This window comes from Scyliorhinus torazame, chromosome 18, assembly GCF_047496885.1.
Source record: "Scyliorhinus torazame isolate Kashiwa2021f chromosome 18, sScyTor2.1, whole genome shotgun sequence".
Classification (NCBI taxonomy): domain Eukaryota; kingdom Metazoa; phylum Chordata; class Chondrichthyes; order Carcharhiniformes; family Scyliorhinidae; genus Scyliorhinus; species Scyliorhinus torazame.
In genome coordinates, this window is record NC_092724.1 from 128907226 (window position 1) to 128933804 (window position 26579).

General features: G+C 46.4%; 1 protein-coding gene across 10 annotated transcripts in view; it reads left to right on the plus strand.

Annotated features, from left to right (window-relative positions):
• LOC140395503 (uncharacterized) overlaps window positions 1–26579 on the plus strand; it is a 143439-nt gene that overhangs the window by 93837 nt on the left and 23023 nt on the right. For all 10 annotated transcript variants that reach the window (XR_011936208.1, XM_072483343.1, XM_072483345.1 and 7 more), the window contains exon 3: window positions 24297–24387. Coding sequence is in view for 9 of the 10 variants with exons in the window: in XM_072483343.1 (XP_072339444.1) it covers window positions 24297–24387 (91 nt within the window). In the remaining variant the exon portion in view is untranslated. The remainder of the gene's footprint in view (window positions 1–24296; window positions 24388–26579) is intronic.

Genomic DNA, 26579 nt, shown 5'->3' on the forward strand with positions numbered 1-26579 from the left:
TTGAACCTGGGACCTCAGTGCCGTGAGGCAGCAGTGCTAACCAATGTGCCACCATGCTGCCCCAAATTCCATTTTCTGACCACCTCCCTCGCTTGTCAATTGCCCTGGTCCCTTTAAACATGCCTACTTTATGGCGGGTAGTTCAATTTTTGCCTCGTTGAACCCACTGGGCTGGTGTGCTAGGGCCTACAAGATTTACAAGAACGGGTAAATGCACTGTGGTAAACCACTTACTGTATTGTATATATTTTGTTGTCTCTGCTGGCTCCGTTTGTGGCTCCTCCCCTCAGGCTCTGTATAAAGGTGGCTGACCTCTGGCTCTGCCCCAGTTAGGGATCAGTTGTCAGCAGGTTCTCGTTTAGCTTATTAAAGCCACAGTTTTGTTCCACAACTCGTCTTTGTATAATTGATGGCACATCAATTTATAAGCTAAACTATTAAGATAAATGCATCATTCGAGCCTGATTGATTGACTGGAACTGAACCCCCAAGCAGCTGATGCCACTGCGACATTTGAGCACTGGCTAAGCTGCTTCAAAGCTTACCTCCAATCTGCTGTCTCCGACATCCACAAGTTTCGAGTCCTCCATGCCCGGGTAAGAACATATAAGAACATAAGAACTAGGAGCAGGAGTAGGCCATCTGGCCCCTCGAGCCTGCTCTGCCATTCAATGAGATCATGGCTGATCTTTTGTGGACTCAGCTCCACTTTCCGGTCCGAACACCATAACCCTTAATCCCTTTATTCTTCAAAAAACTATCTATCTTTATCTTAAAAACATTTAATGAAGGAGCCTCTACTGCTTCACTGGGCAAGGAATTCCATAGATTCACAACCCTTTGGGTGAAGAAGTTCCTCCTAAACTCAGTCCTAAATCTACTTCCCCTTATTTTGAGGCTATGCCCCCTAGTTCTGCTTTCACCTGCCAGTGGGAACAACTTGCCCGCATCTATCCTATCTATTCCCTTCATAATTTTATATGTTTCTATAAGATCCCCCCTCATCCTTCTAAATTCCAACGAGTACAGTCCCAGTCTACTCAACCTCTCCTCGTAATCCAACCCCTTCAGCTCTGGGATTAACCTAGTGAATCGCCTCTGCACAGCCTCCAGTGCCAGTACGTCCTTTCTCAAGTAAGGAGACCAAAACTGAACACAATACTCCAGGTGTGGCCTCACTAACACCTTATACAATTGCAGCATAACCTCCCTAGTCTTAAACTCCATCCCTCTAGCAATGAAGGACAAAATTCCATTTGCCTTCTTAATCCCCTGTTGCACCTGTAAACCAACTTTTTGCGACTCATGCACTAGGACACCCAGGTCCCTCTGCACAGCAGCATATTTTAATATTTTATCATTTAAATAATAATCCCTTTTGCTGTTATTCCTACCAAAATGGATAACCTCACATTTGTCAACATTGTATTCCATCTGCCAGACCCTAGCCCATTCACTTAGCCTGTCCAAATCCCTCTGCAGTCTTCCAGTATCCTCTGCACTTTTTGGTTTACCACTTATCTTCGTGTCGTCTGCAAACTTGGACACATTGCCCTTGGTCCCCAACTCCAAATCATCTATGTAGATTGTGAACAGTTGTGGGCTCAACACTGATCCCTGAGGGACACCACTAGCTACTGATTGCCAACCAGAGAAACACCCATTAAACCCCACTCTTTGCTTTCTATTAATTAACCAATCCTCTATCCATGCTCCTACTTTCCCCTTAATGCCATGCATCTTTATCTTGTGCAACAACCTTTTGTGTGGCACCTTGTTAAAGGCTTTCTGGAAATCCAGATATACCACATCCATTGGCTCCCCGTTATCTACCGCACTGGTAATGTCCTCAAAATTCCACTAAATTAGTTAGGCACGACCTGCCCTTTATGAACCGATGCTGCGTCTGTCCAATGGGACAATTTCCATCCAGATGCCTCGCTATTTCTTCCTTGATGATAGATTCCAGCATCTTCCCTACTGCCGAAGTTAAGCTCACTGGCCTATAATTACCCGCTTTCTGCCTACCTCCTTTTTTAAACAGTGGTGTCACGTTTGCTAATTTCCAATCCGCCGGCACCACCCCAGAGTCTAGTGAATTTTGGCAAATTATCACTAGTGCATTTGCAATTTCCCTAGCCATCTCTTTTAGCACTCTGGGATGCATTCCATCAGGGCCAGGAGACTTGTCTACCTTTAGCCCCATTAGCTTGCCCATCACTACCTCCTTGGTGATAACAATCCTCAAGGTCCTCACCTGTCATAGCCTCATTTCCATCAGTCACTGGCATGTTATTTGTGTCTTCCACTGTGAAGACCGACCCAAAAAACCTGTTCAGTTCCTCAGCCATTTCCTCATCTCCCATTATTAAATCTCCCTTCTCATCCTCTAAAGGACCAATATTTACCTTAGCCACTCTTTTTTTTGTTATGTATTTGTAAACTTTTACTATCTGTTTTTATATTCTGAGCAAGTTTACTCTCATAATCTCTCTTACTCTTCTTTATAGCTTTTTTAGTAGCTTTCTGTTGCCCCCTAAAGATTTCCCAGTCCTCTAGTCTCCCACTAATCATTGCTACTTTGTATGCTTTTTCCTTCAATTTGATACTCTCCCTTATTTCCTTAGATATCCACGGTTGATTTTCCCTCTTTCAGTCCTTCCTTTTTGTTGGTATAAACCTTTGCTGGGCACTGAAAAATCACTTGGAAGGTTCTCCACTGTTCCTCAACTGTTTCACCATAAAGTCTTTGCTCCCAGTCTACCTTAGCTAGTTCTTCTCTCATCCCATTGTAATCTCCTTTTGTTTAAGCACAAAACACTAGTGCTTGATTTTACCTTCTCACCCTCCATCTGTATTTTAAATTCCACCATATTGTGATCGCTCCTTCCAAGAGGTTTTCTTCCTTATCGGGGATGCTGCCTCGTACGAGGAGGCGATAACTCTGCTGAAGGGGCAGCATGTAAAGGCATAAAATGAGGTGTACGCTTGGCATCTCCTTACCACGAGGCGTCAACACCCAGGAGAATCGCAGGCAGAATTCCTGCGCGCCTTGCGGGTACTCGACCGGAACTGTAGTTGTCAGGTGGTATCGGGTGTCCAGCACACAGCTGCTGATCCAGGATGCCTGGGATGCCTATGTCGCTGGCATAAAATCTAACTACATCCGCCAGTGCCTGCTAGAAGGGGGCGCACTCGGCTCCAAGAGACAGTGCAGCTCTCTAATTTGCTGGAAGTGGCCTTCCACAACATGGATGCCTTCACCTCAACCACGCAGCACCCTCATGGACGTAGTGGGCGTCTCCATCACCTGACCCGCGTGCGTCGCAAGCCTGTGCCGTGCATCAATTCGCCAACTCGGAGGCCTGAGATGCTACTTCTGTGACCAGGGTAAGCATCCCAGACAAAGCTACCCAGCATGGAGCGCGATCTGCAACGGGTGCGGAAAGAAGGGCCACTTCGCCAAACTCTGCCAGGCCCGACCTGTTCCTAAAGTTTCCAGACCCCGCAGCAGCAGCGCTGCGTGTTGCCTGTAGGGACTGCCCCCGTGGGGGCCGCCATCTTGGAATCACACTGCCGCCTCCCGGCACCCCTGCCCACCCAATCGTACGCTGGCCCCCACTACTCTCAACCAGCCCACCCACCTTCTGAAGCTCGCCTCGATCACCCTCGACCAGTCTCTTCCTCATCACCTCACTAAATCCATGATGGCCGTCCGGATCAACGGGCACGAAATGACCTGCCTCTTTGACTCCACGAGCACCGACCGCTTCATCCACCCAGATATGGTAAGGCGCTGCTCCCTCCCAATTTTACCCGTGACCCAGAAAATCCCCCTGGCTTCCGGATCACATTCCATGGAGATCCGGGGGTACTGTCGCAACCCTTTCGGTACAGGGCGTAGAGTACGCTAATTTCAAATATGTCCTCCCTCATCTGTGCTGCCCTATTACTGGGTCTTTATTTTCAGTGCCACCTCTGAAGCCTTACGAAGTTTGGTAGACCCCCCCCCCCACACACACTCTGTAGCCTCGTGACCCTTCAGGTCACTCCACCCTCGCTCTTCGCTAACCTCACCCCGGACTGTAAGCCCGTTGCCACTAGGAGCAGACGATACTGTGTCCAGAGGTCCAGCGACTCCTTGGGGAAGAGTTCATAGAGGCCAGTAACAGTCCCTGGAGAGCCCAATTGGTGGTAGTCAAGTGTGGGGAGAAGCACCGGATGGTCATCGACTACAGTCAGACGATCAACTGGTACACGCAGCTAGATGCGTACCCCCTTCCCTGCATATCTGATATGGTCAATCAGATTGCGCAGTATCGAGTCTTCTCCACTGTTGACTTGATGCCTGCGTACCACCAGCTCCCTATCCACCTGGAGGACCGCCAGTACACTGCCTTCGAGGCAGATGGCCACCCCTACCACTTCCTCAGGGTCCCCTTCGGCGTCACCAATGGGGTCTCGGTCTTCCAATGAGTGGACCGAATGGTTGACCAGTACGGGCTGCGGGCCACATTCCCGTACCTGGATAATGTCACCATCTGCGGCCATGACCAGCAGGACCATGATGCTAACCTCTGACATTTCTTCCACACCGCGAAGCTCATTAACCCCACATATAATGAGGAGAAATGCGTTTTCCGCACAACTCGCCTAGCCATCCTTGGCTACGTGGTGGAAAACGGGGTCCTAGGGCCCTGAAGAGATGCCTGGGGTCCTTCTCCTATTATGCCCAGTGGGTCCCCAATAATGCGGGCAGGCCCACCCACTCATTAAATCTACCATTTTTCCCCTGACGACTGAGGCCCGCCTGGCCGTCAACCGCATCAAGGCAGATATTGCCAAAGCCGCAATGCATGCAGTAGACTAGTCCATCCCGTTCCAGGTGGAGAGATGTGCGTCTGACTTTGCCCTGGCTGCTACCGTCAACCAGGCGGGCAGGCCCATGGCTTTCTTCTCCCACACCCTTCAGGCCTCCAAAATTGAAAAGGAAGCCCAAGCCATTGTAGAAGCTGTGTGACATTGGAGGCATTACCTGGCCGGCAGGCGATTCACTCTCCTCACTGACCAACAGTAGGTAGCCTTCATGTTTAATAACACAGTGGGGCAAGATCAAGAATGACAAGATCCTGAGGTGGAGGATCGAACTCTCCACCTACAATTATGATATCTTGTATCGACCTGGGAAGCTCAATGGGCCCCCAGATGCCCTACCGTACATGTACCAGTGCGCAAGTAGACCGACTTCAGGCCCTCCACAATGACCTCTGTCACCCGGGGGTCACCCGTTTTAAAAATTTTTTCGTCAAGGCCCGCAGCCCTCCTTTCTCCATCGAGGAGGTCAGGTCCGTGACCAGGGACTGCCAGGTCTGCGTGGAGTGCAAACCACACTTCTATCGGCCAGACAGAGCACACCTGGTAAAGGCTTCCTGCCCCTTTGAACACCTTGGCATCGACTGCAAAGGGCCCATCCCCTCCAGTGACCATAACGTGTACTTCCTCAACATTATTGACGAGTGCTCACGTTTCCCTTTCGCCATCCCAGGCCCTGACATGACCTCTGCCACTGTCATCAAGGCCCTGCACAGTTTCTTCACCTTATTCTGTTTCGGCACCTACATCCATAGCGATCGGGGTTCCTCTTTCATGAGTGACGAGTTGCGTCAGTTCCTGCTTAGCAAGGGCATCGCCTCAAGCAGGACTACCAGCTACAACCCCCGGGGAAACTGACGGGTGGAGAGGGAGAATGCGACAGTCTGGAAGGCCGTCCTTCTTGCCCTACATTTAGAAGTCTCTTGGTCTCCCACTGGCAGGAGGTCCTTCTCGATGCGCTCCACTCCATCCGGTCGCTCCTGTGCACTGCCACCAATGAGACCCCTCACGAACGAATGTTTGTCTTCCCCAGGAAGTCCACCTCTGGGATCTTGCTCCTGTCCTGGCTGACAGTCCCAAGGCCCATCCTCCAGAAGCATGCGAGGAGTCCTAAATCGGATCCCCTGATCGAAAGAGTTCTTTTCCTCCATGCCAACCCACTATGCCTATGTGGCACACCATGACAGGTGGCAGGACACTGTCTCCCTTCGGGATTTGGTACCCACAGGTTCCCCAGTGACCATCACCATCACCCCCGACCCTACACCGTCTCCCCCTCCACTGACTCAACTGGACGAAGAAGAAAACGACATGCTCCTGGGCATGCAGGTCTCTACATCAGTGCCCACACCACAGCTGGGACGGTGGCATTCACTGCGGAAGGTCAAAGCCTACGACAGACTATCTTTAAGTCCACTTCACCTACGCCAGACACTTCTTTCTTTTTTTTTAAAAGGGGGGTGAATGTGGTAAAACACAGTTACTGTATTCTATATATTGTTTGTTGTCTCTGCTGGCTCTACCTGTGTCTCCTCCCCTCAGGCTGTGTATAAAGGTGGTCGAGCTCTGGCCCTGCCCCAGTTCGGGATCAGTTGCCAGCAGGTTCTCGTTTAGCTTAAAGCCACAGTTTTGTTCCACAGCTCGTCTTTGTATAATTGATGGCACATCATGCACATTTAAATTCTAATGGGTGGCTCACAGCTCCAGGAAACCAAGTTCAATTGCGGCCTCTGGTAACTGCCTGGAGTTTGCATCTGTGTGGATTTTGCACATTCTCCCCGTGTCTGTGTTGGTTTTCTCCGGGTGCTCTGGTTTCCTCCCACAGTCAAAAGATGTGCAGGTTAGGTGAATTGGCCATGTTAAGTTGCCCCTTCATGTCCAAAAGGTTAGGTGGGGTCACGGGGATAGGATGGAGGTGTGGGCTTAAGTAGGGTGCTCTTGCCGAGGGTTGATGCAGACTTGATGGGCCGAATGGCCTCCTGCACTGTAAATTCTATGATTTGAAGTCTTTCAATGCTGGCCTCCAGCAGCTCTGCAATTTGGAGTTCCAACATTTATACAAGAGCAGGTAAATGCACATTAAATTCGAATTTGCAAGTTATGGTCCAATACTGGGGCTGATTTAGCACACTGGGCTAAATCGCTGGCTTTTAAAGCAGGCCAGCAACACGGTTCAATTCCCATACCAGGCTCCCTGCACAGGCGCCGGAATGTAGCGACTAGGGGCTTTTCACAGTAACTTCATTTGAAGCCTACTTGTGACAATAAGCGATTTTCATTTCATTATTCATTTCATAATTTTGTTTTAAAGCATTCAAAACTTTGATTCAACTGCCCCGCTATGCTCCAATATAAAATGGGTGGGAATCATTTCCATTGGCTGTCAATACTGAAAATGAAAAGCCACACAATCAAAAATGTACTTGCAAATTTTGCTCCCCCCCCCCCCTCCCCCGGCCCTTTGCTCTTCGATCCACTGCCCAACTTCTCATTAACTGTCAATGAATGTGAATTTGTGAAGATTAGGAGGCCATTTCAAATTGAGGTCTGTACTAGCTTCCTATATACTGATTTTCAGTAATTTATTCATCATTATTCCGTATCTCTAATTTCAATGCATGGCAGTTTCCAGTCTTTAACATTAAATAACACCCTGTTCTGATCCCCTGTGTGTTATATTTGCCTAGTCTGCAATGTCTCTTTAATTATTTTCTAACATGACGAAGTAACTGCCATTCTAACAAATAGTTCCTCATCTTGCCTTTGCCAATTGCAAAGTAATTCTCACATTGCTTACTTGGTGTGTATAATTTATTACAGGATATGCAAAAAACCCCCTGAAAACATTGACCTGATTTGTACACTTCAGTCTAATGTGCATTAGAAAAAAGAATTAATTTCCCGTGTCCCATTATTGGAAAGGCTCATAATTATCTTTGTGTACCCCCCCCCGCCCAGCCTTTATAACCTTTCTTTCTGTCTCTGCTGCCAAATATTGGAGACAGTGAGTTTATATTGGCTACTGTGGTGTTTGTCAGGGACCAGGGTGGGGATCACCCTAGCAAGTGTGGATTTGATCCTGGAAACTTACTTGCAGCCACGAAGCTGCAAGTCTCTGCGTTGTAGTAAAGAAACGTTGCAGTTATTTACCTAACTGGTGAATAGGAAATATGACATTGGCGATGAGGATTAAAGGTTTTCCCCCCCCCCCCCATCTCCTGCCTTTTTCCTTTCCTGAAGTTTTTGGGCAATGAGCGCAGCATTCTTTATCTTTTAGGTGGTGGGGGTAGCTTTTCAATTCCTGCCCCCCTTGTCTTGTTTTACCCCTTGACTCTCTTTCAGTGTTGTCACTCTTGGGTAGACGCCAGTTTAAACACAAAGAAACTTTAATTCACACCACCTGGGATGTAAACTCCACTCCCTCGAACACCGACAGAAGAATAAATTTGTTTTATAAATGACAGGCACTTATTATTGGACGTGTTTAAATAGATTGTCAAGATGCAGGTGTTGCGGTGTGTCTCGTGGCTTTTGAAGATTAGTCTTTTCCTGTGAAGTTGTGGCTGAGCAGGTCTTGCATGTGCAGACTAATTAGCCTCCATCTCACTGCCTGAGGAGACTATTTTGTATTTGGCATGGTTCATAGAAAAAACAGCAGAGGCCTTTCAGCCCATCAAGTCTCCACTGAAACATTAAAAACACCTGACCTACCTAATCCCATTAGCCAAGTGTTCATCCAGGTATTTTAAAAAAACATGTAGATTACCCAATTATTTTTTTTCCAATTAAGGAGCAATTTAGGGTGGCCAATCCACCTAACCTGTACATGTTTGGGTTGTGGGGGTGAAACCCACGCAGACACTGGGAGAATGTGCAAACTCCACACAGACAGTGACCTGGGCCTGGGATCGAACCGGGGTCCTCAGCGGCGTAGGCAGCAGTGCTATCCACTGGGCCACCGTGCAGCCCTCTGGTATTTTAAGGATGAGAGACAGTCTACCTTACCATGCTTCTACTCCTGCCCCTCACCTTGAAGTGGAACCCTATCCACCTTTTCTATGCCCCTCAATCTTGTACACCTTGATCAGGTCGTCCTTCAGTCTTCTCCTCCAAAGAAATCAACCCAAACCTATCCAACCTTTCTTCATAACTTAAATGTTCCATCCCATGCAACATCCTGGTGAATCTTCTCTGCACCCTCTGTGCAATCAGATCCTTCCTCTCTCAAGTGGTGGCCAGAACGGTACACGGTACTCCAGCTGTGGCCTTGCAAGTTCTGTACAATCCCAACGCGACCTCCCTGCTTTTGTAATCTATGCCTTTCATACTTCCTTGTCAAATTAATCCTTCCACAGTAAATCTCCTCCCTTTTCAGGGTTCAATTCCATCAGCCGCTTTTCTGCCCATTTGACCATCCCACCTATACCTTCCTGTAACCCAAGACGCTCAACCACATTTGTTAATCACCAGCCAATCTTGGTGTCATCTGCAAACTTACTGGCCCTACCCCCTACATAGTCATCTATGTTTATATAAATGATGAGTAATCGGGGACCCAGCATGGATCACCGGTGACACACTGGCTTCCAGTCACTAAAGTAGCCGCCTGTCATCACCCTCTGTCTCCTACACCTAAGCCAATTTTGAATCCACCTTATCAAATTACCCTTTATCTCGTGTGCATTTTCTGTGGACCTTGCGAAAGGCTTTGCTGAAATCCATATCAACTGCACTACCCTCATCTACGCACCTGGTCACCACCTCAATTCAATCAAATTTGTTGCGTGTGACTACTTCTCTGACAAAGCCATGCTGACTCTCCCTGGTCAAGCATTGCCTCCCCCAGATCAAACCTGCCTAACCTACAGAATTTTCTCCCAATAGTTTCCCTGCCACTGACGTGAGACTCGCTGGCCTGTCATTCCCCTGGCTTATCGTGACAGCCCTTCACAAACAGTGGGATCACATTAGCTGCTCTCCAGTGGTGTGGCACCTCTCATGGACAGAAAAGCATTTTTAAAAATAAAAAAAATTGGGTCAGAGCCCCTACAATCTTTCCCCCCTCCTCCCACAGCATGATGGGGCATAATTCATCTGGACCTGGAGATTTGTCTACCTTTTTTTAAATAAACATTTTATTGAGGTATTTTTTCATTGTTTATATTGTTGCTGTTTCAATGTACATAAAAATATAAACATAGTGCAAATACCGCCTCCCTCCCCCACAGGTCCCACCATTACTTAACCCCCTACTCTACGCTAACCCCCCCCCCCCCCCCCCCCCCCTCTGCTGGCGATTAATTATCTGCGAAGAAGTCGATGAATGGTTGCATCCTCCGGGCGAAACCTAACAATGACCTCATGGCGAACTTAATTTTCTCCAGGCAGAGAAAGCCAGCCATGTCCAATAGCCAGGTCTCCGACTTCGGGGGTGCCTTGAGTCCCTCCATTCTAGTAATATGCGCCTCTGGGCTACCAGGGAAGCAAAGGCCAGAACATCTGCCTCTTTCGCCTCCTGGGTTCCTGGATCCTGGACACTCTGAAAATCGCCACCTCTGGAATCAATGCCACCCTTGTATTTAATACCTGGGACATGATGTCTGCAAACCCCTGCCAAAATCCCCTAAGCTTTGGACATGTCCAAAACATGTGGACATGATTCGCTGGTCCTCCTGCACATTCTGTGCACCTGACCTCCACCCCAAACCATCTGCTCATCTGAGCCACAGTCATGTGAGCCCGGTGAACAACCTTGAATTGAATCAGGCTGAGCCTGGCACACGTTGATGACGTGTTGACTCTACTCAATGCATTCGCCCAAAGGCCCTCCTCTATCTCTTCACCCCCAGCTCCTCCCACTTTCGCTTCAGCTCCTCAGTCTGCGTCTCCTCTGATCCCATAAACTCCTTATAAATGTCAGAAACTCTTCCCCCCTCCTATCTATCCTCTATAAACCACCCTATCCTGAATCCCCCTTAGTGGCAGGCGTGGGAATGTTGGTACCTGTCTATGCAGAGTCCTGCACCTGCAGGTATCGAAATTCATTTCCCCTTGCTAATACAAACTTCTCCCCCTGAGCCCTCGTGCTCTGAAAGCTCCCCTCTATAAACAAGTCCCCCATCCCCTCAATCCCTGCTCTCCGCCATATTCGTAAACTCCCGTCCATCCTCCCCGGGCAAACCAGTGATTATTGCAGATTGGGGACCAGACCGATGCTCCCACATGTCTCCTCCATTGCCCCCAGACACTCAAGGCCGTCGCCACCAACACGGGGCTGGTGGAGTACCGTGCCAGCGGGAGCAACAGAGGCGCAGTTATCAGTGCCCCCAGACTTGTGCCCCTGCAAGAAGCTGCCTCCATATGCACCCATGCCGACCGACCAACCCCCCCCCCCCCCCCCCCCCCCCTGCCAACCAGCCACTTCCTAGTTAGCAGCCCAGTAATAATTGCTAAGGTTCGGCAGCGCCAGCCCTCTGTCTCCCCGACTCCGCTCCAGCATTACCCTCCTCACTCGTGGGGACTCTTTTTTTTCCCCCCCCCCCCTTACAAAGCCCACTATAAAACTTTGTTGACCCGCTTAAAAAAGGACCGTGGGATGAAGATGGGGAGACATTGAAATACAACCGGGATTCTCAGACGGACTGTCATTTTCACCGTTTGAACTCTGCCCGCCAGAGACGACGGGAGCGCATCCCATCTCCGGAAATCCTCCATCTGATCCACCAACCGGGCCAAGTTCAATTTATGTAGTCGGTCCCAATCCCGCACCACCTGAATACCTAGGTACCTGAAACTGTCCCCTACCAATCTAAACGGCAGTTTCCCCAGTCCCCCCTCCTGACCCCTCGCCTGGACTGCAAACATCTCGCTCTTCCCCATAATAAGCTTGTACCCTGAAAACCGGCCGAATTCCCATAATTTCTTCCATCCCCTCAATTGGATCCAAAACATACAAAAGCAGGTCGTCTGCATACAGCGAGACTCTTTGCTCCACCCCTCCATCCCCCGGACCAGCCCCTTGAGGCCGTCCGAGCAATTGCCAACAGCTCTATAATCAACGCAAACAGCAGTGGGGAGAGGGGGGCATCCCTGTCTCGTTCCCCCGGTGCAGTCTAAAATAGCCTGAAGTCGTCCTGTTCATCCGTCCACTTGCCACAGGAGCCTGTAAAGCAACCTGACCCAGTTAATCAAGCTCCTCCCAAATCCGAACTGCTCCAGAACCTCCCATAAATCATCTCATTCAACCCTGTCAAAAGCTTTCTCTGTGTTCTTCGCGACCACTACCTCCACCTCCCTAGTCTCCGGGGGCATCATGATTGCGTTTAAGAATCTTCTTGCATTGGCCACCAGCTGCCTGCCCTTAACGAACCCTGTCTGATCCTCCACAATGACATTCGGTACACAATCCTCAATCCTAGAGGACAACATTTTGGCCAGCAGTTTGGCGTCTACTTTCAACAGGGAAATCGGCCTGTAAGAACAACATAGCTCCGGGTTCTTGCCCTGCCTCAGATGAGCAAAATCGTGGCCTGTGACATCTTCTGGGGCAGACCCCCACTTTCCCTTGCCTCATTAAACACCATCAGCACCAGTCCCAACATCCCGGAGAACCTTTTTATAGAACTCTGCTGTGTACCCGTCTGGTCCCGGGGCCTTACCCAACTGAATGGCCTTCTAACCCGATCGGGGCCCCCAGCCCTTCTACCAGCTCCCCGTCCACCTTCGGGGAAAGTTAGCCCCTCCAGGAAATGCCTAATCCCCTCTGGCCCCGCAGGGGGTTCCGACCTGCACAACCTGCTGTAAAAATCCCGAGAACGCCTTACTCGCCCCTGCCGAGACCCAAACTAAGTTCCCACCCCCGTCGATAACTTTCCCTATTTCTCTAGCTGCCTCCTTCTTTCTGAGCTGCTGTGCAAGCATCCTGCTGGCCTTTTCACCATGCTTGTATATAGCGCCCCCCCCCCCCCCCATGCCTTTCTGAGCTGTTCCGCTGCCCTCTCTGATTAACAAACCAAACTCTGCCTGTAGCCTCCACCGTTCCCTTAAAAGCCCCATCTCTGCAGTCTCCGCGTACCTCCTGTCGACTTGTAGAATCTCTTTCACCAGTCGGTCCGTCTCTGCCCTGTCCGTCCTGTCCCTGAGTGCCCAGATCGAGATCCACTCTCCTCTCACCACTGCCTTCAGCGCTTCCCAGATCACTGCTGCTGAGACCTCACCCGTATCATTTACCTGCAGGTAATACCGCATGCATTTCCTCAGCCTCTCGCACACCTCTTCGTCCGCCAATAGCCCTACATCCAACCTCCATTGCGGGCGCTGATTGCTATCTGTACTAACCTGCAGGTCAACCCAGTGTGGAGCATGGTCAGAGATCATAATCGCCAAATACCCAGTGTCCACAACCCCTGCCAGCAAGGGCCTACCCAAAACACAGAAATCGATCCGAGAGTATACCTTATGTATGTGGGAGTAGAGGGAAAGCTCCTTCACCCTCGGCTGCCTAAATCTCCATGGATCCATCCCCCCCCCCCCCCCCCCCCCCCCCAATTTGCTCCATGAACCCTATCAGTTCCTTTGCCATTGCTGCCACCTTGCCTGTTTTCAAGCATGACTGATCCAGCCCGGGATCAAAACTGTATTAAAATCCCCTCCCATGATCAGCTTGTGCGAGTCCAGGTCCGGTATCTTCCCTAACATCCTTTTTATAAATTCCACATCATCCCAATTTGGTCCATGTACATTAGCCAGCACTACCTTCACCCCTCCAGCTTACCACTAATCATAATATATCGACCCCCCCACATCCGAAACTATTCTTCCCACCTCAAATATCACCCTTATATTGCTTATTAATCAGTATCTCAACCACTCTAGTCTTTGTATCCAGCCCCGAGTGGAAAACCTGGCTGACCCAGCCTTTCCTCAATCTAACCTGGTCCACTACTCTAAGGTGCATCTCCTGCAACATTACCACGTTCGCCTTCTGTCCCCTAAGATGCATGAACACATGTGCCCATTTAACCCTCGAACACCAGCCTATTTAACCCTTGAACATTCCAGGTGATTAGCCTAGTTGGGGGACAACGTGCCCCCCCCCCCCCCCCCCCCAACCCCGGTCTGCCGATCAGCCATCCCCTTTCTTGGGCCTGCCTTCAGCCCCTGCGCCACACCTCCTCTGGCCCGCCCCGACCTCCGCACTCCCTCCACCAGAGTCCTTCCCTCGTCAGCAGAACCACCCCCCCCCCCCCCCCCCCCCACCAGCAACACTACTCTAAAACCTAACCCATATAGTAAACTAAACCATATGCACACACCCCTAGTGTGCTTCCGTGAGCTAGCTCACCCAGCTAGCTTGGTGATCCCTGCCCCCGGTGCCAAAAAGTCTCCCACCTATTGTTCCCTCGCTCCCCCACCCACGCTCATACAAACCGGCAGCACGGTAGCATTGTGGTTAGCACAATTGCTTCACAGCTCCAGGGTCCCAGGTGATTCCCGGCTTGGGTCACTGTCTGTGTGGAGTCTGCACGTTCTCCGTGTGCGCGTGGGCTTCCTCCGGGTGCTCCGGTTTCCTCCCACAGTCCAAAGATGTGTAGGTTAGGTGGACTGGCCATGCTAAATTGTCCTTGGTGTCCAAAATTGCCCATAGTGTTGGGTGGGGTTGCTGGATAATGGGGATAGGGTGGAGGTGAGGGTTTGGGTAGGGTGCTCTTTCCAAGAGCTGGTGCAGATTTGATGGGCCGAATGGCCTCCTTCAGCATTGTAAATTCTATGAAACCAATTCCCTCATCTAACAATACCCACACAATCACCCAGCTGCAAAAAAATAAAACACCACCCACCGAAACTCAAACAAGCACGTCTCCACCCCACAAGAGTGCACATCAACGAAAAAGATATTGCCAATATCTGCCAAAAAGAAAACCCGAAACAACCCCCCCCCCCTTAAACAGAAGAGAAAAAAAGAGTAGAACAAACACTTAAAAAAAAAAAAAAAAAAAAAAAAGAAGAAAGGGGCCCAATATAGGCCAACAAGCTGCCTCAAAGTTCGAGAGTTCTCAGCCCCCCCACCATTCCTTTTTCTTTCAGTAAAGTCCAGCGCATCTTCGGGCAACTGAAAATAATGACGCTGGTCCTCATGTGACCCAAAGACGAGCCGGATACAGCAGTCCAAAGTTCACCTGTTTCTTGAAGATTGACTTGACTTGGTTGAAGCCTGCCCTTTTCTGAGCCACCTCTACACTCGGGTCCTGGTGCACCCGCAGGATGCTGTTGTCCCACTTACAACTCCGCGTTCGCTTGGCCCACTGAAGAATACATTCCTTGTCCAGGAACCTGTGAAATCTCACCACCATTGCCCTCGGAGGGTCCCCTGCTCGCAGCCTCCTCGCAAGCACTCTATATGCCCTGTCCACCTCCCAAGGGTCAGGAGAATGACCCCTCCCCCAGCAGCTTTTCGAACATACCCGCTACGTATGCCCCAACATCCGCTCCCTCAGCCCCCTTGGGAGCCTGACAATTCTTGTCTGCTGGTGGGACCTATACTCTTGGTCCTCCACCTTCTCCAGAAGCCTTTTCTGCTGGTCCCGCAGCACCTCCACTGCTGTTTGATGCTCCTCAGCCAGAGCCTTCTCAATCTTCTGGATCGCCTGATCCTGGGCGTCCAATCTGTGTTCCAGCCGATCAATCGACTCTTTAATCGGGTCCAGACAGTCCCGTTTCTGCTTGGCAAAGCCATCCTGGATGACCTGCATCAACTGCTCCGTTGATTGCTGCGCCGACACCCCAGGGTACCAGTCCTCTGCCATGCTGTCTCCTGCTGCAGCTTCAGCACAGCTCTTGCCTATCTTCCCATTTCTGCCTTTCCATGCACTTCTGGTCCTTTCTCCTCCATACACCGATACGTGGAAGCAGTGCCCAATTGCCTCAGCCTTCGAATTCACTGTTTAAAACCAGAAAAAAGTCCGGGGGAAAGGTCCGAAAGTCTGACCAGAGCGGGAGCCACCAAATGTGCGACTTGCTCCTTAACAGCTGCCACCGGAAGTCTCAGATTTGTCTACTTCTAAGCCTGCCAACAGCCCCCAATACCTTGTCATTCCCTATGTCAATTTGGTCAAGAACTTGATGAAGTTAGATGGGAAGTATTCATTCAACACCCTACCCATGGTCTCTGGCTCCACCCATAGATTGCTCCCTAATGGGTCCTACTCTTTTGCTGGTTTCCTCTTCCCATTGATATACTTGTAGAAATCCTGATTTTTTTTTTTCTTCCCCCTATTTTTACCAGGCAGAGCTTTCTCATATCATTTTTTTTTTTTGTTGCTCCTAATTGCTTTCTTAAATTGCATCCTGCACTTGTACTCTACTATTGCCTCTGCTGATTTGTTCCAAGCCTCTTTGTTTTTGCTTATCATCGTATCCTGAATATCTGAGAAACCAGGTCACCCATTCTTGTGGTCATCTTGTTCTTCCCTTGTACCATGGATGCCAATCTATAACAAGCTAGTCCTGCTTCTAATGGCCTTTAAACCTAAACTATGCAGCTTGATTTGGTAGCACTGACGGCCTATTTGGGGAAGGTGGGGGAATGTCAGTAAGATTTACACTGGAATTGATCTTATTTTAAAGTTCACCTGTTTGTCTTGGGTGTTTGATAACATGCAGCTGTTAAAACATCTCTTCTATCTTGCTATGCTAATGGCTACTGGAGGAAAATAACAAATAGGCTATTTAGCTCAAAGTACATTTGAAATTGTAACTAATTTATCCTAAGCTGTAGTGCTCAGTATCCAGGTGTGGTGTACCCAGGTCGTTAGTGACTTTGATAAATTTCATGCATCTTTGTGTCCACTATTTCTTGCCTCTTGTCATTTTGAGGTCCCAAGTGGGTGGGCATCACTTTGTCAGCATCGAAATGTACTTGCCCATCCTTCAACAGTCTCCATGCTTACAATGTCACCTATCACTGCTGTTTGTCCAGTCTCTTTCCATTATGTGTGCTATGATTGACATATCCCTTGCGTTTCTTTAACTTGGTGTGGTCAAATCTCCATTACTCATCTAGTTTACCAACACATTATCATTTTATCAGATGCAGTTATTTAGTATGCAAACTTTTTTTAGGTGTGGGCTGAGTTTTCTAATCTCATTTCTAACTTGTGCAGGGATAGCATTTTGTTTTTAAACCCAGTGAATATATCGCTGCAATATTCTGAGTTTTTTTGTTTCTTATCTCCTAACCTCAAATGCAACTGCAAATTGTGCTTCAATTGATTGGTGTCCAAAACTATTTTCACAACTGAGAATTTGAATCGGTTAACCTTTGGAATATCTGGCATACAAGAAAAGCTTGATCAACGTCTCTCTCGTTCCCCTCCTTGTAAATTGTCTTCCCTTGTGCTTTCCATGGTAACCATTTTTATTTTGTTCTTGCTAATCTCCAAACCGTTCCACAACACTCTTTACTCTAAGCTGCAAAGATTTGCCGCATTAAAGTTGACTCATTGTACTAAATACTACACTAGGATCTCTAGAATTGTTGAACTTGTCACCTACTTCAGTTTTTTTTCCCTCTACAACTGTTGAGTGGAGCTTAATATTTCTGCATTTTTATTTCTATTATCCCACTTGCATTTTCACTCCTGATTATCTTGCACATTTACCCTGTTGAGCAATCTTTTTTTATGGCAGCATCTATGTTGTGATTCAAGTTGGACAATTTCTACAGAAAGACTAAATCCCTTGTGTACCAAAGTGAACTCCCTTCTGTTCCATGAGCTAATAGTTCAGTGGGGCACTGACCATGGACAATTGGACACATGTGAAAGACTGACTTGAGGGATTGGAGGATACAGATGAAATGGGAGGATCCCTCTCTGGTAGGAAGGAGTTGAAATTTTGGTTTTACAAGGAAGTAATTTTTGTTGGTCCAGGATGGATTGGAGTGTTCAATGATTACCAAGTTTTTATGGGAGGGGAAGGAGCATCAACAAATAGATCACCAAACAATCACATTAAAAGTGAATGGAGGCTTTTGCTGTCACCAATCCTTCATCTCAATGATTTCTCTCCATTTCTGATGCAGTCAAAATAATTGTTGTCCTCCCATAGCCACACCATGGGAGTTATTCCAACTTTTATTCACAGTGAGACAATAAAACATGATCTCTGATCACATCATTCTGTACTTGTTGGCTAGTGCATTATGAAGCACCCCGATTTGATCTAGGTGCTGGATCACTATGTCAAGACCCTGAATATTGACTGGGGGGGGGGGGGGGGGGTCATGTGTGTCAGATGCAGGCAGGTTCTGACATCAGTGGGGGTCATGAGTCATGGTTTTGGGCATCTCCTACACACCAATCAGTTCGCATTGCATTCAGTCATACTGCATCGTCCGTTTCCTTAGATGGTGATGCCAAATGTTATTTGAGGATTAAGTAAAGTTCAAATACATAGTTTTGACTTGCATTGTAGACTGCAGACAGAATGGATGAGGTCTGTGTGGTTGATGTAGACTTTTTTTTTGATTGGCTGAAAGGGCTTTATAGTGAGACTGATTCAAGACCTTGAAGACTGCAATGTCACAATTACACTTCCAACCCCATTCCAGTGCCAATTCTCCATATTTTATCCTATTGGATGTTGGGAACTGCTAACTCTATGATTATTCTCTTGTTTCAACAAAATTACAGACAGTTGGCAACTAAATGACCAACCTGTTACAGAATTTGATTTGCCATTATGTGCTGCTGTAGCTCTTTAAGGGGTAATGGTAGTAACTAAGATTTGGTCACCTGATGTCTGGTTTTCTTTAACTGCTAGTTGAACCCAAACACAATTTATTTACATAATCTGCATTATGGCAGGATGCAAAATCCGTGATGAGTAATAAACTTATTCAGTACTGTAATAACGAGTCGAGCATTCTGTCTGAGCCATGCTTAATACCTAATAATTTGGGCTAAGCATAATACAATTTAAGTTACTGCTACAGATGGGTTTTGCCTTGCATCATCTAATCACATTGTAGTGCAGTATCTTTTGGATGTCTTCCAAGAAGATGACAAAAAGCTTTCTGATTTGTTGTGAGTAGTCAGCAATTCGAGCTGCTCCCTTTTTTAATTAATTAAGGCCATGTAACTGCTGGTCATTTGGTAACTGGCTTCAGTTCAACAGGAAATGCAATTTGACTGTTCCTTTTGTTTGGGTTTTCAAACTAAATCTTTGCAATTTGAACCAAGATTGCACACGCAGTAGGTCACAGTAACTATCTTTGTACATGGAGACCTTTCCCGAGCATAACATTTTAGAAATGTGAGCGGGACCAATTGTCCCCTCAAGCCTGCTCTTGTCATTTTAATAATATCACGGCTGACCTGATCTTGGTCTCGCCAACGCTATACAGACATGTCCCAGATCTAGTATATGCTGCCTTGTTCATGGTTTCTGTAGTTGAGGAAGCCTTTCAAAATGCCTTTGTAGAACCTCTTTCTACCCCAGTTGTTGTTTCTGCATAATTTCAAATGCACTGCACAATAAAATTCCCCTTTCTCTCTTCAGTAGTCTGTCTCTGGTAAGCCCAATTCCCAGTGTTGTTTTTTCTTGATTTTATTACAAAGTTCTTTTATCTATACATCAAGGCTGTTATGTACAAGATAATGAATAGAACAAACATTCCTAACTCCAGTAGATCACACTGCAATTTAAGTCTTATCTGTACATCAAAGCTGTTGTGTACAAGATAATTAATGGAACAAGCTTTCCGAACTCCAGTAGATCACTGCAATTTATGCTGAGCCTCCCTTGGGGATCTTGAGCCAAGATGTTTTTTTTTTGTAGATTTTAAAAATAATTTGTCCCGTATTCCTTGTATTTGTCTGTAGCTTCCCAAACTAGCTCTGACTGAACCTCACTTAATGCTGCTCTTCTCTTCAATTTACACTTGGCAGTCACAGAAGTTTCCTGAATTTTGGATAATTGATGGCTAGGTTCAGAAATTTAGTTTTTCATGTGTATAATTGAACAAGTGGCTCATTTTGTCCACACTCAAATTTAGTGGCTCCTCTTCCCAGTAAGCAATGTAACTTTAAAAACTAATTTGAACTTGCCTTGCAACATTATCATATTTGGGTGGTATGTTGATCAATCTTTTGCCCACTGCTAGGTTTAAACATGCCTATTGGGATTAAATGGGCAGCTGCCAAGCTTAAATTGTATTAACAAAAACGCTTTGGTTTTGTCAAACTGCTGTCTGTCTTTTGTTATTCCAGTGTGAAAATTGCAGCCCACTATTCTCCCAATATCTCCATGTCAAATTGTTCATACTGTTCCAATTTGACATGGATTTTAAAAATTGCATTTCTAAATGCTGTGGCAGCATTTTCCATTTTAGGAGCTGCAGGTTGGAGCAAAGAATTAAACTGCGGGGTAAAAAAGAATTCATTTTTTTTCTCCGTTCTGAGTGAGTAGTTTCAGGTTCTCTAACAACTCAAGCTTGGAACTTTGTCAAAACTTCTCCCAAGGGGAAATTTAGTGGGCCAATCCACCTAACCTGCACATCTTTGGATTGTGGGGGTGAGACCCATTCAGACATGGGGAGAATGTGCAAACTCCACACGGACAATGATCCGAGGCTGGGATCGAACCCGGGTCCTCTGCTCATGAGGCAACAGTGCTAACCACTATGCCGCCCCCATTATTTGCAATATACAACCCCTGATTCCAGTCAAAGAATGTATTTTGGTATATAATTTAAAAGTTTGCGTTTTCAAGATAAGCATATGTTGTTGAATCCAAGAATCTGATAATCCCAGGCCCTCTGTAATCAGCAGCTGCTGGTGACTAAATCTGTGTCTACCTGCATTGTACTGCTGTGGGAAACCTGATATTTTTAGACCAACATGTAGTAACATAACAGCACGCCTGATCAGAGCTACTGTTGCCAATCAAAATGTACAATGCACAGAACTTGGTTTTGTGTTGGCTATTTTCCACTGCCAGGAGAATGAAGGGATTGGGATCCACACAATGTTAATTCTTGTGATTCCATTTTGAGTCATGCAGCACTGTTGGGGAGCCACTGGTTGTAACCTAAAGGCTCCCTGTCAGTGTAAATTCATCGATGGAATGTGTTTACAATATTCGGGGATTGCACAGAATAATACTTGAGGCAAAATAATCCATGTCTGTTACGAATGCATGTACACATTCCATAGAGTATAACAGCATTGTGGTTGTTACTGGACCATTAATTCAGAGCCTTGACTTGTGACCTGGAGATTGAGTTCAAAGCTCACCACGGCGAAGGAATCAATCCATTTATTCAAATATGGAATTAAAAAGCTAGTTTCTAGCTATGGTAGCCACGAGTTGGGGGAAGGAGGTCGGTCATCCCTAATCCAGACTGCCTTTGTAACTCCAGAACAACTACCATGTGGACTGCCCTCTGAAATGGCCCAGCAAGCTGCTTCAGTTGTATTTATGATGATTGCCCTCTACCACCTTGAGGACAATTGGTGATGAGCAGTAAATGCTGGCCTTGTCTGTGCAACCATGTTTTGTGAAAAGTGCTGAGGTTAAAATGCCATTAATACACTAAGCTATACAGCTTTAGTAAATTATGCGATGTTTTGTCTGAACAACAAAATAAATCTTGGTGCTGAATACAGAATGGTTTGGTACATATAATTAGCACAAGTTCAGTCAATCGAGCGTCTCAAATTTTGAAGGATTTGTCTTTTTTAGTAGGAAGATTATAGGTTGTGGTAATGTCACAACTACGAACCCAGTGACCCAGGCTGCTATCGGCACATTGGTTTGAAATCCTGTAATGGCAGCTGGTGGAATATAAATTCAATTAATAAAATTTGGATTTGGAAACCAATCTCAGTAATTGCAACCATAAGACTAGCCATAAAAACCCATCTAGTTCGCAGGTAATGTTGGAAAGGAAATCTGCTGTCAGGTCTGGTCCGGTCCGCATGTAAATCACTGCGATGTGGCTGACTCTTAACCCTCTGAAATGGCCTTCTGAGCCACTACGTTCAAGGGCAATTGGGGATGGGCAGCAAATACTGGCAATACTATCATGATGGGGAGCTTTTAGAAATTTGGCTTCAGAAATTTGGTCCAAAAATGAAGCAGACCACTTAGTTTAAACTGATTAAAGGAAAATGCTGTTGGTCTGAACTCTAAAGGCATATGCCCATGCCTCCATTCAGACTTAAAACTTGTTGGGGAATGCATAATGTGATTTACCAAACACCCATTGTCTTTCTGGACACTCTTGCATGACGAGCCATTATCCTATTCATGTGTTTGGTCTATCAATGGAAGGTAGTTTCGTATGAATGGCGTAGCTCTGGCCTTTTGTGTACACGGGAAAAGGCAATTGGCCAGATAATCAGACTCCAGGTTGGCCACCTCCGTGATAAGCTTTGTTTTAAGGGCTGGGTGAGAAATTCTTTTTTTGGGGGGGTAAAAAGGCAGAAGATGGGCAGCCAAAATGGCTCAGGAAACCTGGAAATGGAAGGCTGTGGAGAGCAGCCAGTCAGGTTGTGAAGCCTGCTAGCTTAGATATAAACAGCCATGGAACAGGTCATGGAAACTGCCACAGAGTGGGGATCCTTTTGCCTGGATGTGTGAGTAGAATGAGAGCTGTATTTTGATGCCAAGTGTTTTAATGAGACCATGTTAAAGTTAAGAAACTGTATATAATCGGTACGTGTTAGAAGATTGAAGTTAAAGCCCAATTTGTTTCCTTATCGCTGAATCTATCTTTTCTGCACAGACTTAAAAATGTCACCTAGTTCAATATCTTGGCCATTGTTTTTTTTATAAATGGTTTTAATTGGTTTTTTGAGCAAAATATATTTACTGTTATGTACACCGAATAAGATGTATATGAGACGGGGGCACACAAACATACCAAAAAAGTAATAATAAAATTTTTAAAAATAAAATAATAAAATAAAGTAATTGGTAAGGTATTATGCAGCAGCTCAACAGCCGCAACTCTGTACAATTGGAAATATTATTTACAACACTAGTAGGCATCTGTTTGTGTGTGTGTTTGGGGGGGGGGGGGGGGGAGAAGAGGAGGAGGAGGAGAGAAGAGGAGGGAGAGAACTGGGGAGGTAGATATACATTTGGGTGCCGGAGAAACAATTACAGAGGACAATACTCGAATGGATCTGATGTTGTCACTTGCTTCTCCCGGATGGATGTCGCTGCCGTTGTCGTCTTGCGCTCACCTCTGCTTTAGCCGTTCGGTCTATCTCTCCCTCTCATGCCTTGGCTACTTTCCCCAAATTCCTGGCTACCTGGCTATTCTTCTGCTTGTTTGTTGGCCACCACAAACCGGTCCCGGAACAGTTGGGTGAATGGCTCCCACGTTCTGTGGAAGCCGTCGTCTGACCCTCGGATGATGAATTTGATTTTCTCCATTTGGAGAGATTCTGAGGTTGGACAGCCAGTCTGCATCTTTGGGTGGTGCTGCTAACCTCTATCTGAACAGGATTCTACAGCGGGCGATCAGGGAGGCAAAGGCAAGGGCCCTCCTCCCCAGGATTAGATCTGGCTGGTCTGATACCCCGAAGACTACTACCTTCGGGCATGGCTCCACCCTCATCCCCACCACTTTGGACATTGCCTCGAAGAAGGCTGTCCAGTACCCCGCAAGTCTGGGGCAAGACCAGAACATGTGGGTGTGGTTGACTGTGCCTCCTTGGCAACATCTATCTTCTACCTCCGGGAAGAACCTACTCATACGGGCTCTGTGTACCACTTGTTGCGTCAGGCTGAGCCTTGCACACGTGGAGGTGGAGTTGACCCTATGCAGTGCTTCGCTCCTGAGTCCCCACCCTATTTCAATCCCCAGGTCCTCCTCCCATTTCATTCTTGTTGCGTCCAGTATGGTGTCAGTCTTTTCTACCAGTCGGTCATGCATGTCGCTGCAGTTCCCTTTATCTAGTATGCTTGCGTCCAGTAAATCTTCCAGTAATGTCTGTTGTTGCGTTTGTGGGGACGTCCTTGTCTCCTTTCGTAGGAAGTTTGGTAAATCCTTGTCTCCTTTCGTAGGATGTTTTTGAGTTGCAGGTAGCTTGGCTCGTTCCCCCTGGCTAGCTGAAATTTCTCGCAGTTCATCCAGTGTTGCGATCCTGCCGGTCTTGGCTATTGTTGAGTGCTAACCAGGCGTCCATAACAATACCCACATCCCATGAAAGAATAAATAGTCGATTTATCATTTTTTGGTGATATTCTACCAGCTGTCTCTTTTTCTCTTTCAACTTGATTTGCTATTAAAGGACTATGCTATATACATTAACATGTAGATGCTTGACCAGCCTTGAGCACTCCATTTAACACGACTTTCAGTATATGTAACCATAGTACCATTTTATCAATGATGTAACTTTTTTTTTCAGATGACCTAGTTGATGAGTACCGTCCAGGCAAGATTCGAGGCAGCAGCTATGAAAAAACACTGACTAGAGAAGAGCTGGAGGAAGAACAACGGTATGTTGACCAAATCTAGTTGCAGCTTGGAACTCTAATTTTACAAGCTGTGCATGGTCTGTCCTTGCACGCCATTGCCCCCTACCCCCAACCACCTTGGTTATAATGGAGTTTATATTTGCATAATGCCTTTTTAATTAAACCCCCTCTGTAGCGGTGCGTATTTTAAGTTGCCTTTCAGTGTGAAAATAATAAACCATTTATTGATGTTGATCGATGAAAGACCAAGCTTGTTGCTGAATCTCGGTGCTAGGATGAGCCCAAAGTTGATATTTAAGGAACAGCGTTTTATGCCAGGACCCACTGTCCCTGGCTGTAACATGTAACCGAGTATGAAGTTTTTGAACACTGCCCATGAACTACTTGGTGGGCAAGTAATCTGTACACAAGTAGATGTACAGCAAAACCGACAGCTATAAAGCTAAAAGGGTTTATAGCACTCCAGCTATTTGCCCACCTTTTCTGTACTTTTGTAATGATGAAAAGGGAAGTGGTAAAATAAATAGTTGTATTCAGTTACATTGGGAGACTAAACAATTTGTGAGAGATCTGTATGATTTATTTTCAATTTAAACTTTATTATACCACCTGAGTGGAGTAGACCTTTTTACAAGTTTGTTCTTTTATAGTTGAGAGTTTTCCACAAAAAAACACTACTAAATTGTGACTTTTTAAAGTTTGTAATGAATGCTTTTAGTAGGAAGCTGAAGGACACCAGATATCCCCGTATTGTAAGGTGAGGAATAAATGCACTTGCTGACTAGTTCCCATATTTATCAGGCCGGAGGTTGACATTGTGGTTAATGGATTTCAGATTTTTTTTTCCTTTTTTGACCAAGGGAAAAAATGATATGAAACTTGTACAGAAGAGAATTGCTAACAGGTGTGACTTAACAATTAATGAAGCAGTGCAATCTGGTGCCTGTTTTCCACCCCCTATTCTACCTTTTGTCTTCCTTGCGCAATCGCTCCCTTTTCGTTTTCTTCACAAAACCCAAACTCAATTGAACTGTTGGCAATCCAACAAAATTGTTAATTGTGCCAAATTTATATGCTGAATGATTTTGTTTATATTTTTGCAGTTCAATGGAAGATTAAATTGTATCTACTGCATAATAAAAATGTAAATCTGATAAATCTCACCGTTCAATTTGCACCAAATCCACTTAGTGTCTGTATAAATCACCAAGGTATGGCCTTTCTATATGCACACATTAAAGTTGAGTGCTGCACAAGCAGATATATGGTTATGCTGCATGAAGCCTCAGATGGCATTATTGGCAGCGTTCTTCTTGCTCTCCATGGTCATTTGTGGATGAGGAAGACTTTTGCACGTTTTAATTTGTGCCAGAAAGATTCCAGAATTGATTCCGTTAAAGTTGAGGACTTTCGCCATCACTACTTCACCTGAGTGTTGGTAGGGTTTGAGGGTGCAAGTAGAATACCACTTGCAAAAGAAGACCTGTTTGGGACAAGTTTCCCGTTCTGAATTTATGTTGGCTGTCTGCTGAATTATCATACGGGTTAACTCTAGAACTGAAATAAAACAAATGGGTCTGCAGTTGCTTGTCTGCTTCGGTGCCCTTTATGAAAATTGGCCTGTTGGCAATTTGTTATTTCCTTTTGGTGTTTTGCACCTGACCCCAAAAATAATATTCTTTTATTCACTTCAATGAGCCTTTCACTGTTTTTTATCTTGATTTTGGGAGTTACTTTCCAAATTGGCTTCTGATTTAATTTGTTAATCTAATTGTGACCTGTAGTTTTCTGTGCTCTGCTGATCCTTGGTATGTACCTTGTTACGACTTGCCTTTGGTGGGGTTCATGGCAAGACCTCTTTGTCACCACCCAGCTGGGGTCCTCCCCCAAGAGTCACTAACCGAGGTGAGGAGGGATGACTGGTTCTGTATCATTATTCAACCCACCCTCTGCTGGTAGTAACAAAGATTTAATCTAAAAAGGTTTCCTTTCTCCTGAATTCCTTTTCCACAATATCTTCAGAAAGGAGTCAATTCAACCACGAGTTAAGATAGTAGGTTTGTTAACTACTATAAAGTGAAGCGAAATGGTGAAACACATGCATCTAATACATGAGAACAGAGTCCAAGAACAGTCCTCGTTGTAAGGAATGGACGATGACATGTTGTGGCTGTTGCAATTTATTTTTCAGGTACAGTTGGCTACTGCTGGCA